The sequence below is a fragment of the Octopus sinensis genome, linkage group LG17 (assembly GCF_006345805.1).
Source record: "Octopus sinensis linkage group LG17, ASM634580v1, whole genome shotgun sequence".
Lineage (NCBI taxonomy): Eukaryota > Metazoa > Mollusca > Cephalopoda > Octopoda > Octopodidae > Octopus > Octopus sinensis.
In genome coordinates, this window is record NC_043013.1 from 1,819,952 (window position 1) to 1,833,735 (window position 13,784).

The 13,784-nt window shown below is 38.2% G+C and overlaps 1 protein-coding gene across 1 annotated transcript; it reads right to left on the bottom strand.

Moving 5' to 3' along the window:
- Positions 1–935: 935 nt before the first annotated feature.
- Positions 936–13,482, bottom strand: LOC118766650. Its single transcript, XM_036510207.1, has 3 exons — positions 13,339–13,482; positions 10,304–10,459; positions 936–1,310 (listed from the first exon to the last, which is right to left on the bottom strand). The coding sequence occupies exons 1-3, from the start codon at positions 13,376–13,378 to the stop codon at positions 1,114–1,116; spliced, it is 393 nt and encodes a 130-aa protein (XP_036366100.1). The 5' UTR covers positions 13,379–13,482; the 3' UTR covers positions 936–1,113.
- Positions 13,483–13,784: the final 302 nt, after the last annotated feature.

Below are 13,784 nucleotides of genomic sequence, written 5' to 3' on the forward strand. Positions count from 1 at the left end.
CAGACGTGGGTTCGATTCCTGATGACGCGTTGTATCCTCGAACTAGGCATTTTATTTTACTTTGCTCCGATCCACCCAGCTGGCAAGAATGTGTTGTACCTGTAATACAAAAGGGCCGGCCTCATCCCATTCTGTGTCACGCTGAATCTTTCTGGGAAATTGATTAATGGTACCCGAATCTGGGGAATGCTCAGCCATTGCACGTTAGTTTCACGAGCAGGGGGTTCTGTTGATCGGATCAGCTGAGATACTCATCGCCGTAACCGACGGAGGGCATGTATAAGCCCAGCCACTTAAGAACATCAGATGCTGAGAGAGATTAATCGTATCTCCTTCCGAATGTCGGAAGGGGAAACGAAACCCTGTCACACGTTTACGGTGTCACTTTTCTCTTTCTCTCTCATTACCTCAATTCGTCGATGAATAAAATAACGACTGCGTGGTAAGAAGCTTGCTTCCCAACCACATGGTTCCGGGTTCGGTTCCACTGCGTAGCACCTTGGACAGGCGTCCTCCATTATAGACTCGGGTCAACCAAAGCCTTGTGAGTGAATTTGGTGGACGGAAACTGAAAGAAGCCCGTCGTATATGTCTGTATCTCCCTTTCTCTCTCTCACACACGTGTGTGTGTGTGTGTGCCGTATATATCTGTATCTCTTTCTCTCACACATATATGTGTGTGTGTATGTATGCGTATGTGTGTCTATGTGTCTGTTCCCCTACTACCGCTTGAGAACCGGGACTAGTTTGTTTACGTCCCCGTTACTTAGCTGTTCATCAAAAAAAAATCGATGGAATAAATACCAGGCTTAAAAAAAGGTACATGGGATCGATTCACTCGGCTAAAATTCCTATTCTTCAAGGCGTTGCTCCAGCATCGCCGCAGTCTAATTACTAAAACAAATAAAAAAAAATAACAGATAAAAAGATAAAAATTAAGAAATATGATCAAAATTTATTTGAGGTTGATTTGGAAATCACAAAATACTTTCTGCTGTTTTCACTTGTTCCAAGATCACCGGAAAAATGAAGATTTAAAAAGAAAAAAAAAAGATGGGGGAAGAAAAGTAAGGTAAAAAAAAAGAAAAGAAAAGAAAGAAGCAAGAGACGAATTCAGGGTCCATCTTTTATCTGTCCGTCCTGATTGGGCCATGAACAGACTTTATAAACAGGATGAAATACGGTTCCCTGAGCACATTCCATGGGTCCAATACTGACCCCGTTGACACAAAAGTAGAAGGAACCAGTGTGGTTGGGGTCGGCCACCAGATGGGTTGTGTCTTTGGAGTCGAAATGTCCGCAATTGATTCCTGGAAAGAGAAAGGAAATTATAAATAATCGATTCAAATTTTGTAACAAGGACAGCAATTTCAAGGGGCGGGGGAGTAAGTCGATTACATCGACCTCAGTACGCAACAGGTACTTATTTTATCGGTCCCGAAAGGATGAACGGCAAAGTCGACCTCGGCGAAATACCGTTCAGCATTTCGTCCAGCGAACTTAACGATTCTGCCAGGTCGCCGCCTCAAAGGAAATTATGAATATTCCTTTCTACTATAGGCACAAGGCCTGAAATGTGGGGAAGAGGACTAGTCGATCACATCGGCCCCAGTGTTTCACTGATACTTAATTTATCGACCCCGAAAGGATGAAAGGCAAAGTCGATCTCGGCGGAATTTGAACTCAGAACATAGCGACAGAGGAAATACCTATTTCTTTACTACCCACAAGGGGCTAAACACAGAGGGGACAAATAAGGTAGGACAAAGAGATTAAGTCGATTATATCGACCCCAGTGCGTAACTGGTACTTAGTTTATCGACCCCGAAAGGATGAAAGGCAAAGTCGACCTCGGCGGAATTTGAATTCAGAACGTAACTGCAGACGAAATACGGCTACGCATTTCGCCTGGCGTGCTAACGATTCTACCACCTCGCCACCTCGGAAATTATAAATAACAAAAACATCACTGACGGTGTTTTATCGCGTTTACACATCTTGTGTTATTCAAGCATTTTACCACTTAGTCAGAGAAAAAAGGACATACCTTCGGTCTTTTATAGGGCCACCGAGACTAATTAGAACAGTGGTCCTCAAATCCCCATTTTTTTTTTGCCTATGGACCCCTTTGATTTTTATTTTACTCGGATGGACCCTCCAAACCATTCGACGTTTTGAAAAATCCTGTTATATTTTCATATTTAAATATTATTAGGAACTGTATGAAAAAAAAAGGGTTGTTAAAATATTTATTGCCCATAAATTTTAGTAACAGAATCTTATGCGGACCCCAAAGATCATATGGGTTAAATGGGTCCCGGTGGTGCTGTTAAGCCGGGTCACAGATTAAATAGACGAGGGCGCGGGATTTGAACTTAGAGCGCCAAGAGCCGCAACAGATATTGCAAAGCATTTCGTCGGGTACTCTGTCTATTACATCAGTTCACCACCCGATACTCTGCTACATTATTTCATCAACCCCAAACTGAGAGAGAAAAAAGAAAGCAAAAAATGAGTGACAAAGATTTTGGTGGGACTTGAAATCAGGACGCTAGGAACCGGAATAAATACCGCAAGGTATCGCTTCCGTTGCAACCAATTCGCTGATGAATCGTTTGTTTCATCTTCTAATTGCTGCATTCACTGGACTGCGGCCATACTGGGGCACCCTCACGGAGGGTTTGATTAAACAAATCTACATCAAAACTTATTTTAAAGTCCCTACTTATTCTGTCGGCGTCTGTCGAGCAGTATCAAGCTGCTGCCAAGTTAAGGGAACGCATACAAACTAACACCGGTTATCAAACAATGTGGGGAGGACAAACACAACAGAAACACAATGATACACACATACATGCAGACAGACACACACACATACATATATAATAGATACGATGGGATTCCGTACAGTTTCCAATGCCAAATTCACTCAAAAGAGATGAAAAGTTGCAGTTTTTGAAGAGAGTGTTTGGAGTGTCGGTGTCTCTCTCATCCTGGGATTCATTTTATCAGTCTCCACAGTCAAACCTTAAAGTTACGGAACATAAAAGGATAGCATTAGCAACAATACCAGTAATTATAGCGGTGCATACATACGCTCTCTTCATCTCTCTCTCCTTCTCTCTCTCTCTCACACGCACAAAACTCATGCATGTGTGTATGTATGTATGCCTGTATGTGTGTATGTATGTATGTATGTATGCACGTATGTATATGTGTGTGTGTGTGTGTATGTATGTAGTTCTCTCGCACATAGCTGGTATGTAATTGTACATTTGTTTCCATGTATTGTGTAGTGTGTGTAAAAAACATCCTGATGAGGGGAGAGTCAGTTTCGAATACATGAAGTGTATCGTATTATTTGGCACATCTCCGAAACGGTAGATGAACAATTTTGTAATTTTTGTATTTTTATTTTTTCTCTATTTTTCTGTATTTTTTTCTGGAATTTTAATCCGTCGTTTTAATATGTCCTTTTATGTTTTATTATCCCAAATTTTTAATTTACCAATTGTTAAATGTTTTATGATTTTAAGCGTAAATTCACTGTTTTGTATGTAACACTGATTCTTATATATTTATATATATTATATGATGTTTATATATATATAATATATATATATATATATATATATTATTATTATTATTATTATGTTTTTAAACTTCGGACTTTATATCTGTTCTGTAGATATAAATGAATATATGAATATATTTATGTATTTGATCTTTGTGTGTGGTTTTTAGTAATGTTCTTTTAGTTACTGCTCGCATTGCCTCCGCTCAGACTAAAAAATATGTATGTATGTATGTATGTATGTATGTACGTATATATGTATGTATATATATATATATATATATATATATATATATATATATATATATATATATATACGTACGTATGTATGCATGTATGTATGTGTGCATGCATGTATGTATGTATGTGTATCTGTGTGTATGTGTGTGTGTGTGTATGTATGTATGAATGTATGTATGTATGTATGTGTGTGTGTATGCATGCGTGTGCGTGTGTATGTGTGCGTGTGTGTGTGTGATTTTGCAGATAAATTCGCATTTCAAAGGAAATCTTGTCTCAAGGATGAAAGATGCATGAGGGATGGGTTGAGGAAAACATTGAGAGACGATTTATGTCGGAAGCAAAATTGTGAAAATACCATTACATAATACCAACATATGTCGTTTTCGTCTTTCAGCTATTAGTCTGCGGCCATGATGGAGCACCGCCTGGAAGCAGTTTTAGTGGAATTCGTCCTATTATTTAGGGTTTTTTTCTTCTTTTTCTAAAATCCTGTTACTTATTTTATCGATCTCTTTTGCCGAACCGCACACTTACGGGATCATAAACATACCAACACAGGTTGTCAAGCAGTGGTGGGTAACACACACACACACACACACACACACACACAACACACACACATTCTTTCTTTTTTATTCTTTTATTTGTTTTAGTCATTTGACTGCGGTCACGCTGGAGCATCACCTTTAATCGAACAAATCAACCCCAGAACTTATTCTTTGTAAGCCTGGTACTTATTCTATCAGCCTCTTTCTGCCCAACAACGATTGTCAAGCGATGGGGGGGGGGGGCAAAGATAGACATAAATAACAAATACATACATTCATATATATATATATATATATATATATATATATATATATGAAGCCCGTCGTATATACCCTGTACGCCTATTTGATTATGAAGATTTACAAACATACTTTTCCAATGATACTCGGTTTACCTACCATTATAAATAATATCAAATGTTCTTTCTCAAACCTTTCATAATGTGATACAGGTCTTTGGTGTAGCAATTGCACGCGGCTGAAGAAGGCTTTTGAACTATCTGTTATGTCGATTATGCATTCATGTAAGAATAAGTTGTTCTATAAAGCTCGAAACATATGTACCGCGACATCCTTTGTATCCTGTTTTTCATTTTATTTTTATTTTATTTCATTTGATACATATATCCTCTACTAGCTGGCATTTACAGGTGCTTACATTTATCAAGTATTCACCCTGAATTTATTATTTATTATAAATCCACTCACAACTGACCGTGTCTTCAGTTGAAGGCACTTGCTCAAAGTGCTACGCAGTGGGAATGAACCCGGAACCATGTGGTTGGGAAGCAAGCTCCTTACCACACAGCCACTTCTGTGCCTATACGACGGGCGTCTTTTCAGGTTCCGTTCGTCAAATCTACCCAGGATCCCCCTGTCGGCCGAAGGCTATAGTAAAGGTCACTTGACTAAGGTCCAACGCCTGCGGCTGCAAATTGGATATTGTATTTATATAAACGTAGATACTGCGGCCAGCACAAACACAAACAGGTCGACTTTGCCTTTAATCAACTCGGTGTCAATAAAATAAATACTAGTTGAGTACGGGGGTCGATGTAATCGACTTAACTCCTCCCCCAACCCCGGGATTGCTGGTGTTGTGCCAAAATTTGAAATCAATATTTAAGAGAAGGGTGATAGGATAAACCTACCTGAAACAGTGTCTTTAATCAGTTTTGTGTTATACTTTTCATTATCATCCAGTTGGTTTTAAAAGAGTATCAAACTTAGCGGTTTGACAAAAGAGGTTGATAGAACACGTATCAAGTTTTAATAATATGTACTGGCGAAGGAGGCTGAAGCGATTCGTTCGACTGAAACTCTTCAAAGCGATACCCCCAGCGTGGCCGCAGTCCAATGACTGACGCATAAGATTAACATCACGACGTTTCCTTTTATATAGAAAAAACATCGTCGGACTTCGACTGTCAATAGAGAGATATGACGTCGTCAGTGCAAGGGAGGTAACTCTCGATGATTCAATTCTCGCGAAGGAGATGCAGAGATCGAAAGATCAGCGAATCTCTGCCGTGACCGACCTTAAAAGGTCATCAGCAAATACCAATGTCGGCGCATTTCGATCGATGTGGGTGAGGTGTGTTCGATTCATATTTATTGAATCTTTCAACGCGTTTCAACAGTCTGCTATTTCTGTTTTGCCTTTGATACGGTGTCATTGTTTGTATGCGTGTGTGTATAATAGATATGCACGTGTGTGTGTGTGTGAGTTTGTTCTGAATATTTCAGCACACACACACACACACACACACACACACACACACACACATACTTTTATTCTTTTACTTGTTTCAGTCATTTCACAGCGGCCATGCTGGAGCACCGCCTTTTTTAGTCGTACAAATCAGCCCCAGGACTTACTCTTTATAAGCGTAGTACTTATTCTATCGGTCTCTTTTGCCGAACCGCTAACATGGGTTGTCAAGCGATGGTAGGGGGACAAACACAGACACACACACACACACACACACACACACAAGCATAAATGCTCGCGCGCACGCGCACACTCATACATATACATGCATAAATACGCACACACACACACACTCACGTGTTTGCTCACCACCACCGCTTGACAACCAGTGTTGGTAAGCTTATGTGTTTGTAACTTGGCGGTTCAGCAAAACAGCCCAATAAAAATAAGTGCCAAGCTTAAACAAATAAAAGTCCTGGGATCAATTCATTCGACTAAAATTCTTCTACACGGTGCCCCAGCATGGCCGCAGTCTAATGACTGAAGCAAAACATTATATAAATACATACTTATATATACAGACACACACACACACACACACACATGCATATATATGAATAATTACTGTGAAGCATTGTGTAGTATATATTGCATAAAAGATCGTGTGTAAGGCCAAAACAATGCGAAGTAAATGCAAGGTAAATCACAAGAAAACAAATATGTGAATTAATGTAGACTTGCCTTGTATTCGATATTTCGGGGTTATGACCCCATTTTCAAGAAATTCACGAATGTTGCCGATGTGCGTATGTGTGAGCGTTGTTACCTAACACTCCGCTGAATCCCTAGCACGAAACCGATTTGTAGTAAATATATAAAACTGTACACGTCGTATTATACATACATACATACATACATACATACATACGTATATATTTATATATAACATTTCTCCGGTTTTTTTTGTCCTTGTTTTCGTATACATTCGCTTGCTTTCTTCCAAAGAATCTAGTGTTGTTAGCTTAGATTTTTTTTTTGGGGGGGGGGGCCAGATTGGAGCAGTCTCGAATGTATCCGGCCGACACTGCAGGGATGATCCGGAACTCGACCAACAATAGAAGGATCTGAATGACTCGTCCTTGTTTTTTTTCTATCCTTGTTTGTATCGTCTAATTGTCCGAATGTTTTGTTGTCGCATGTTACGTTCTTGTACCATTTTTAAATATATATCCATATAGCGGCATACGTACACTTTTGGTCTCTTATATGCATGTATATATATATATATATATATATATATTGGCTGCCCCCCCCCCCGTTATCGAGTATGGCCATTGCACGAAGCTTAATCAATGTTGTTATCGTGCAATGTCTGTACAAAAAGATTTTTTTAAAGTGAGGAAAGGCTGTGCACTGAGTCAATCCCACTCACTAAGCAACAGCAGCCATAATCCGAAAAGAAGAACAAGTCAACACCATCGGTAACCACTGAGCCGCAGGTTTTATGTCGGAGTTATCCCAGTTACCTGAGTTACCTTCTCCTAGAAGGATGCCTTAACAAAGGCTAGGAGGCCTTCACTCCCAATGGTTTAACCTCATGATCGGGTATTCAGTCCGATTATTTTTATGTCCCCGCACATGATACAGCCTTAAGACATTTTATTGGATGGCCGTTGACTCTCAAGAGTTCCTCCGCCCTTTGACGAGTTTTGTTTTTCATCCCGCAGGGTGTCCAATAAACACCCTCCTCACCAAGCAAGCTTGGTGGGGTTGCCGGTTTAGTCGCCGACGACCCGACCATGCAACAGGTTGTACTGGGTTACATGTTACCAGTAGCACACACCAACAAATAGACACACACACAATTATGTAGAAAGAATAAATATGATCCAAGTCCTTCTAAAGTTCTGTGCAATGATTGCGTTACGGTGCTATTGGTGTCATGTGGTCCACCCTGATTCGTCGTCGATGAACCCCGCAACTGTTTCCATTGTAATAGTCACATATAACAAACAGACGTTATGTGTTCTTTATTCTGCTCAGAAAACGATTTCAATTCTATTGTTTGTACGCTATCAGAACATGTTTTATTGTAATGAAACAAAAAAATATAATTTCGTTCTAGAATCGTGTATTAACAGAATCGTCAGAAGGTCGGGGAAGTTCCTAATATTATTCATTTCGGTTCTTTGCGTTCTCAGTTCAATTCTCACTGAGGTCTACTTTGCTTTTCATCTCTCTGGAGTCAATACAATAAAGTACCAGTCAAGTACTGGAGTCGACTAATTCACTCCCTCACCTCAAGACTGCCAGCTGTGTACCTAATAATAACTGTCAGAAGCAGTTGTTATGATGATTCATCGTAAAAGTGTTGGTATATCGAACATCTGTAATAGTTTTTCGTGAATCGACTTTTGTAACTATTGTCACTTGTGGATTGGTATTCGTTGGAAACTATTACGGAAGAATAATCTGATTACACGGTGATGGACTCAAGGAATATCTGTTGCTTTCTTTTATATTCATTGTTTGTAAAGAGTATTCTTTCTTGTAAAGAAATTGTCTGAAAAATACGATTCTGAAGTGTGATACACACCTCTGACTTCTTTCTACAGATTGAAACAGAGTATGCTGATGTTACTGTTGAGATGAAAACGTCAACGAAAGAAAATATCTTCATTTTACCTTTCCCGTCTAGATTACGCTAGCAGAATTGACAAAAACTGTAGGAAAACGGTTCTTAGTTTCCTTATTCCTCAGTGAGAATTTAAATCCTATCCATTCAGTAAGTACGAAACAAAGTACAAACAATACATTGCGATATATGTATATATATAGTTAATCCAAACATGAAAGCACAAAAAAAAAACACAACAACGCGAGGACATGGAATTAATATAGTATTATTGGATGCTCAGGAAAGAAGGAAAGAAGGAGGGTTTAACGTTTCGAGCGGAGCTCTTCGTCAGAAACATAGGAGAAGGAAAGATCCAGTGAAGGGAAGACAGAGGAAAAAAAATCGCCAACGATACACACGCGGTCACATTTCGTGTGTATGTGTGTGTGTGTGTGTTTGTCTTGAGAAAAAAGTCATCAGAATTTTGGAAAAAAAAATCTTTTTATTTTTTCATTATTATTAGCGCTTTCGTTCGTTTCTTGAACTTGACAAATAAAATTTTGTGAATGTACAAACAGGTCGTTCATTTATGTAAAGCAGATGATTTTTTGGGTGGGGAGGGGTTGTTTAGAAGAAGAAAACATTGTTTTTGTTTTTTGGGGTGAAGTTCCATGACAATGGAAATAGACAGGTAGAGAGAGGGAGAGGGAGAAGGGGGATCCCCCTTCCCGTTCCCTATATATATATATATATATATATATATATATATATATATATATGATCTATAGATCATTTTCGAACTGACTGTAATTAAATATTTTTGCTATCTTCTTTCTAATTCGAGGGGAGTGTGATGTCGATTACATATCATTACAAATGATACTGATATTAACGACCCCGAAAAGATAAAATGCGAATCGACCGTGGCGACATTCGAAATCAGAACATAAATAGCCGGAAGAAATATTGCTTAGTGTTTTGTCCGGCACAATCAAGAATCTTCCAGCTCGCTGCCTTGGCTCTGTAAGCAAAGGTTCAAAGCCTCAATTTCAGAGAAATGGATCAGTCGATTAATGCTCATCTGGTTTGTATTTCATCGAAATAAGTCGATCTTGGCAGCATTTGAACTCAGAAATGTAATAACTAAATATAGAATCAACATTTCTTCTTGTTTCACCTCCAATCTGTAGATGACATCGAGCTTCTATTCCTGGATCTCAGTTTCGCTAAAATACTTATATGAAAGACATAAGTCCTTGAGTTTGCTCCCTGTTTCTTTTCGTTAATTTTTTTTCAAGAGTCGATCCCTTCTCTGGCCTATAAGACCAGACGTTATAGAAGCAAGCACTAACATGTTAAGGAAGCATTCATTTCCTAACGAGTTCAACTTACTTTTATTCTGATAAGAAAAGCAATTGCGGATATGAAAGATAAAAATACGTTCAGCGAGGAAGTAGCCGTCTTTTTCTAAGTATTTGTCATTTTAACTACATTCAAATTTACGAAACTATAATTCATTCAAACGCACGAAATTAGTTTTCCTAAATTAATAAATACAAAGAAACAAGGAAAAATTCCTTCCAAAATCTACGTTTTTAATTATAACAAACCTGATCTGAATCGGCCACCTTGGTGATGCCCTCCGTTACCAATCGGTAGCTGGGTGCTGGTAGGATCTGCTCCATCATTTACATCTCTGTAATAATCTGGATATTCAAGCTCATCTCCATAATTCACGAACAGTTTTTCCGGTTTTCTTGCATACACTGTGAAAAGAAGCAAAACATTTCTGGCTTTATTTTCAACAACATAGGAAGATAAAATAATATAGAGGCGCAAACATGACGGTGCGGTTCCGGGTTCAGACCCACCACACGTGACCCACCACACGTGACGCCTGTGCAAGTCTCTTTTACTATAGCCTCCGGCCGAATAATAGCTTGTGTATGAATTTGGCTGGTAGAAACTGTATGGAAGCCCGTCATGTTTCTTTTATCTTTTATACTTGCTTCAGTCATTGGATTGCGACCATACTAGAGAATTACCTTGGAGGAGGATGGCTTCAGTCGAACGAATCGACACAAGAATTTACTTTTTTTTTAAGAACCGCTAAGTTATGGGGACATAAATAAACCAACACCAGGGGCCACATACAAACAGTGACGGGGACCAAACACAAAGAAACACACACAGATAATGGGTCTCTTTTAGTTTCCATCTACGAAATCCACTTCCAAAGCGTTGTTCGGCCCAGGCTCATAGTAGAAGAAACTAAGCAGTGATATTTTGAATGCATTTAATACGTACATTTCAGACGATTGCATAATACATAAGAACGGAATTTCATCTCTTACGATGCAAAATCCCCCTCAGTTAAGACATATCAAAATAACTCCATCAACACGGACATTATCACAAGAAGTTGTTGTAGTTTGTTCTTTTCTTCGACTTGTGTTGGAAATTCTCGTAACGTACGTCACTTCTAAGCTTGCTCGAAATACGAAGTAGAAAAACAACCGACAACTGATGAAGGGTCGTTTTTTTATGTTGCTTGTCTTGTTTTCCATTTGTTTCTTTCGTTGTTAGCAAAAATAAAAGCTCGTATTCCATGTTTTCGTATTTCGTATTTCATGTTGTTTACGTTCTGTGGTGTCCTGTGCCCCCCCCCCATATATATATATATATATATATATATATATATATATATATATATATATATGTATATATATATATATATATATATATATATATATATATATGTATATATATATATATATATATATATATCGTTTGTAGAAAACAAATCTGAAACAAGAAGCACACTCTAATGTGTAGAGCAGTATATATTAAAAATGGGGAAGGCTGGTTTATGAGCTTACCTTAATTTTCCCGTCCATAAAGGGTTTAGCTTTATGGTGTATCAGCATAAAGCTAAACATTTTATGAACGGCAAACCTAAAGTAATCCCATAAACCGGCTTTCCCCATTTTTAATATATATTTTGTGTTAAGCGTAGAAGTTTAGGTTCTTTACGTTCTGAGTTCAATTTCCGCCGAGGTCGACTTTGCCTTTCGTCCTTGGGAATCGATAAAATAAGTACCAAAATTACTGGCCTTGTGCTAAAATTTGAAACCGTTATTATAAGAGACGTGAAAGTTGGGACTTAATTTGATTGTAAGATCGTATAAGGATTGAAAGGGAATCGGCATCCGATATATTTCTCGCGATTATTAAATGTCTAGTAAATATTTTGTTAAAATTCCGGCGACGAAGATTAACTCTGGATTTCACCCCTGTATATTTCGTGAATTTAGAGGGTTCAGATTTGCAATACTATCCCTTTATTTCCCATTGTAGATGGGCAGATTTGCTATCTTACTATAATGGGCGTCTGTCTGTTTCTACGTCTGTTCCCTCTTCACGGTCAGATGGCTGGACCAATGGCTACGAAATTTTTCAGTATTACAAAGATGGTCGTCAGGAAGGTTTTTAGCATTAAAAAACAATTAGAAAGTATAATTATTTCGTGAATATCTATTTTTGAATTGATAAACCACCTTTGCATTTTTATTAAAAATTCACCGACCACAAGTAACTACGGGGTTTCATTGTATAGTTCGTGACCCCTTCGTAGATACAAAGGGGGTTAATAGCGAAAATGAAATGGAAAAAGTGTATGTCAGTAAATAGTGTTTGTGATTATTTAGTGGTTATTGAAGTACGTCAGTCTCGAGCGGGATTCGAAACGATTAATCGAAGCGGATGTTGTTTACATCTCAGTTTTGTCAATCAAAATAACCCATGGTACCAGAACATCCAGACATTATTTGCATAAAACAGTCTTAGTTTGATTTTTTGCAACCCTAAAGATTCCGCTCGCGCATTCACGGCAAACAAAACACGGAAACAGACTTCAGATCGCGTAGGTGTATTTTTACACACTCCGATATTTACACACAGCCAGTTATACGTCGCTACGTGTAAAGCAACGGACTCCCGTAATAATGTCGACCAAACAGAAAATATTGTCTACAAAGAAGTTTTGTAATCATATTGATATTATCGGAAGGAATATGATTTATAATTTAGATAAGGAAATTTGTGAACTTTGAATGTCTTAGAGAATAAACAAACGGATCTTTTCGGTTTGAACGGCAGCTTTTAACATAATTTCTAGGTAACTAAAAAATTTTAAACTTCGTATACTGGTAGAATGTGTTTATAAAACATCTTTTTCTCTTGGCTTTATTGAGAAAATTCTGTAGTTTGTAAGATATTTGTTGTTTTTTTTCTTCAATTTCTGCAATTTCAACCAATCAAATACGTCTATTGAGGTAAAAAAAACATTCTGTGCCTCGTTTAAGAAACAGATTGGGTTTATTTACATTTGTGAAGAAAAAAAGATACCCTTCCCCCACCCCTAACCCTAACCCACTCTGACCCTAAAACAGATTGAAATGCAATAGATCGATACTAGGGTCATAATTATGGGTGACAATTTCATATGACACCGCTAGAAAAAACTGCCGTTCAATTCGAAAAGATCCTAAACAACTAAAATAATAGTATATCTAAATAACATTTTGTTTTTCGTAACAGCAACAACAACAACATTAACAAATAATCTGGCTGCATTCATACATACCTAATTCGACAACGACGAAGAGAATGAAGACTATTTTCATGTTGGTTATTTTTCGAATCTTCGCACAACCTGCTTGTTGCAATCTTTCCTAAAGAAGTGAATCGGCAGAGCGATGCCAAATGTAGTATTTATATCTGTGTGTGTGTGTGTGTGTGTGTGTGTGTTGTGTGTGTGTGTGTGTGTGTGTGTGTGTGTGTGTGTGTGTGTGTGCGTGTGTGTGTGTGTGTGTGTGTGGCCGGCCAAAAGCACCACGTATACAAGAATTAATAAGGTTGACTCAGGGATTAGAGCTTGCAAACCCGATTTTGTTTGTTTTGTAGGAAGTAGGAGTTAGCTCGTCCCCTTCTTTCGACAAAACAGTCCGACTAATTAACTTGAGGAGAAAGTAAAGGAAAAAAAAGAAAGAGAGAGTAAAGAATAGTTACTATTAACATTATGGTGACGGC

Excerpts from the sequence above, each read along its gene's own strand:
- LOC118766650 (XM_036510207.1), bottom strand. The coding sequence starts at position 13,378 with ATGAAAATAGTCTTCATTCTCTTCGTCGTTGTCGAATTAG. Across the intron at positions 10,460-13,338 it reads CTTCGTCGTTGTCGAATTAG|TGTATGCAAGAAAACCGGAA; the intron begins GTATGTATGAAT and ends TTCTTTTCACAG. Across the intron at positions 1,311-10,303 it reads AGGTGGCCGATTCAGATCAG|GAATCAATTGCGGACATTTC; the intron begins GTTTGTTATAAT and ends TTCTCTTTCCAG.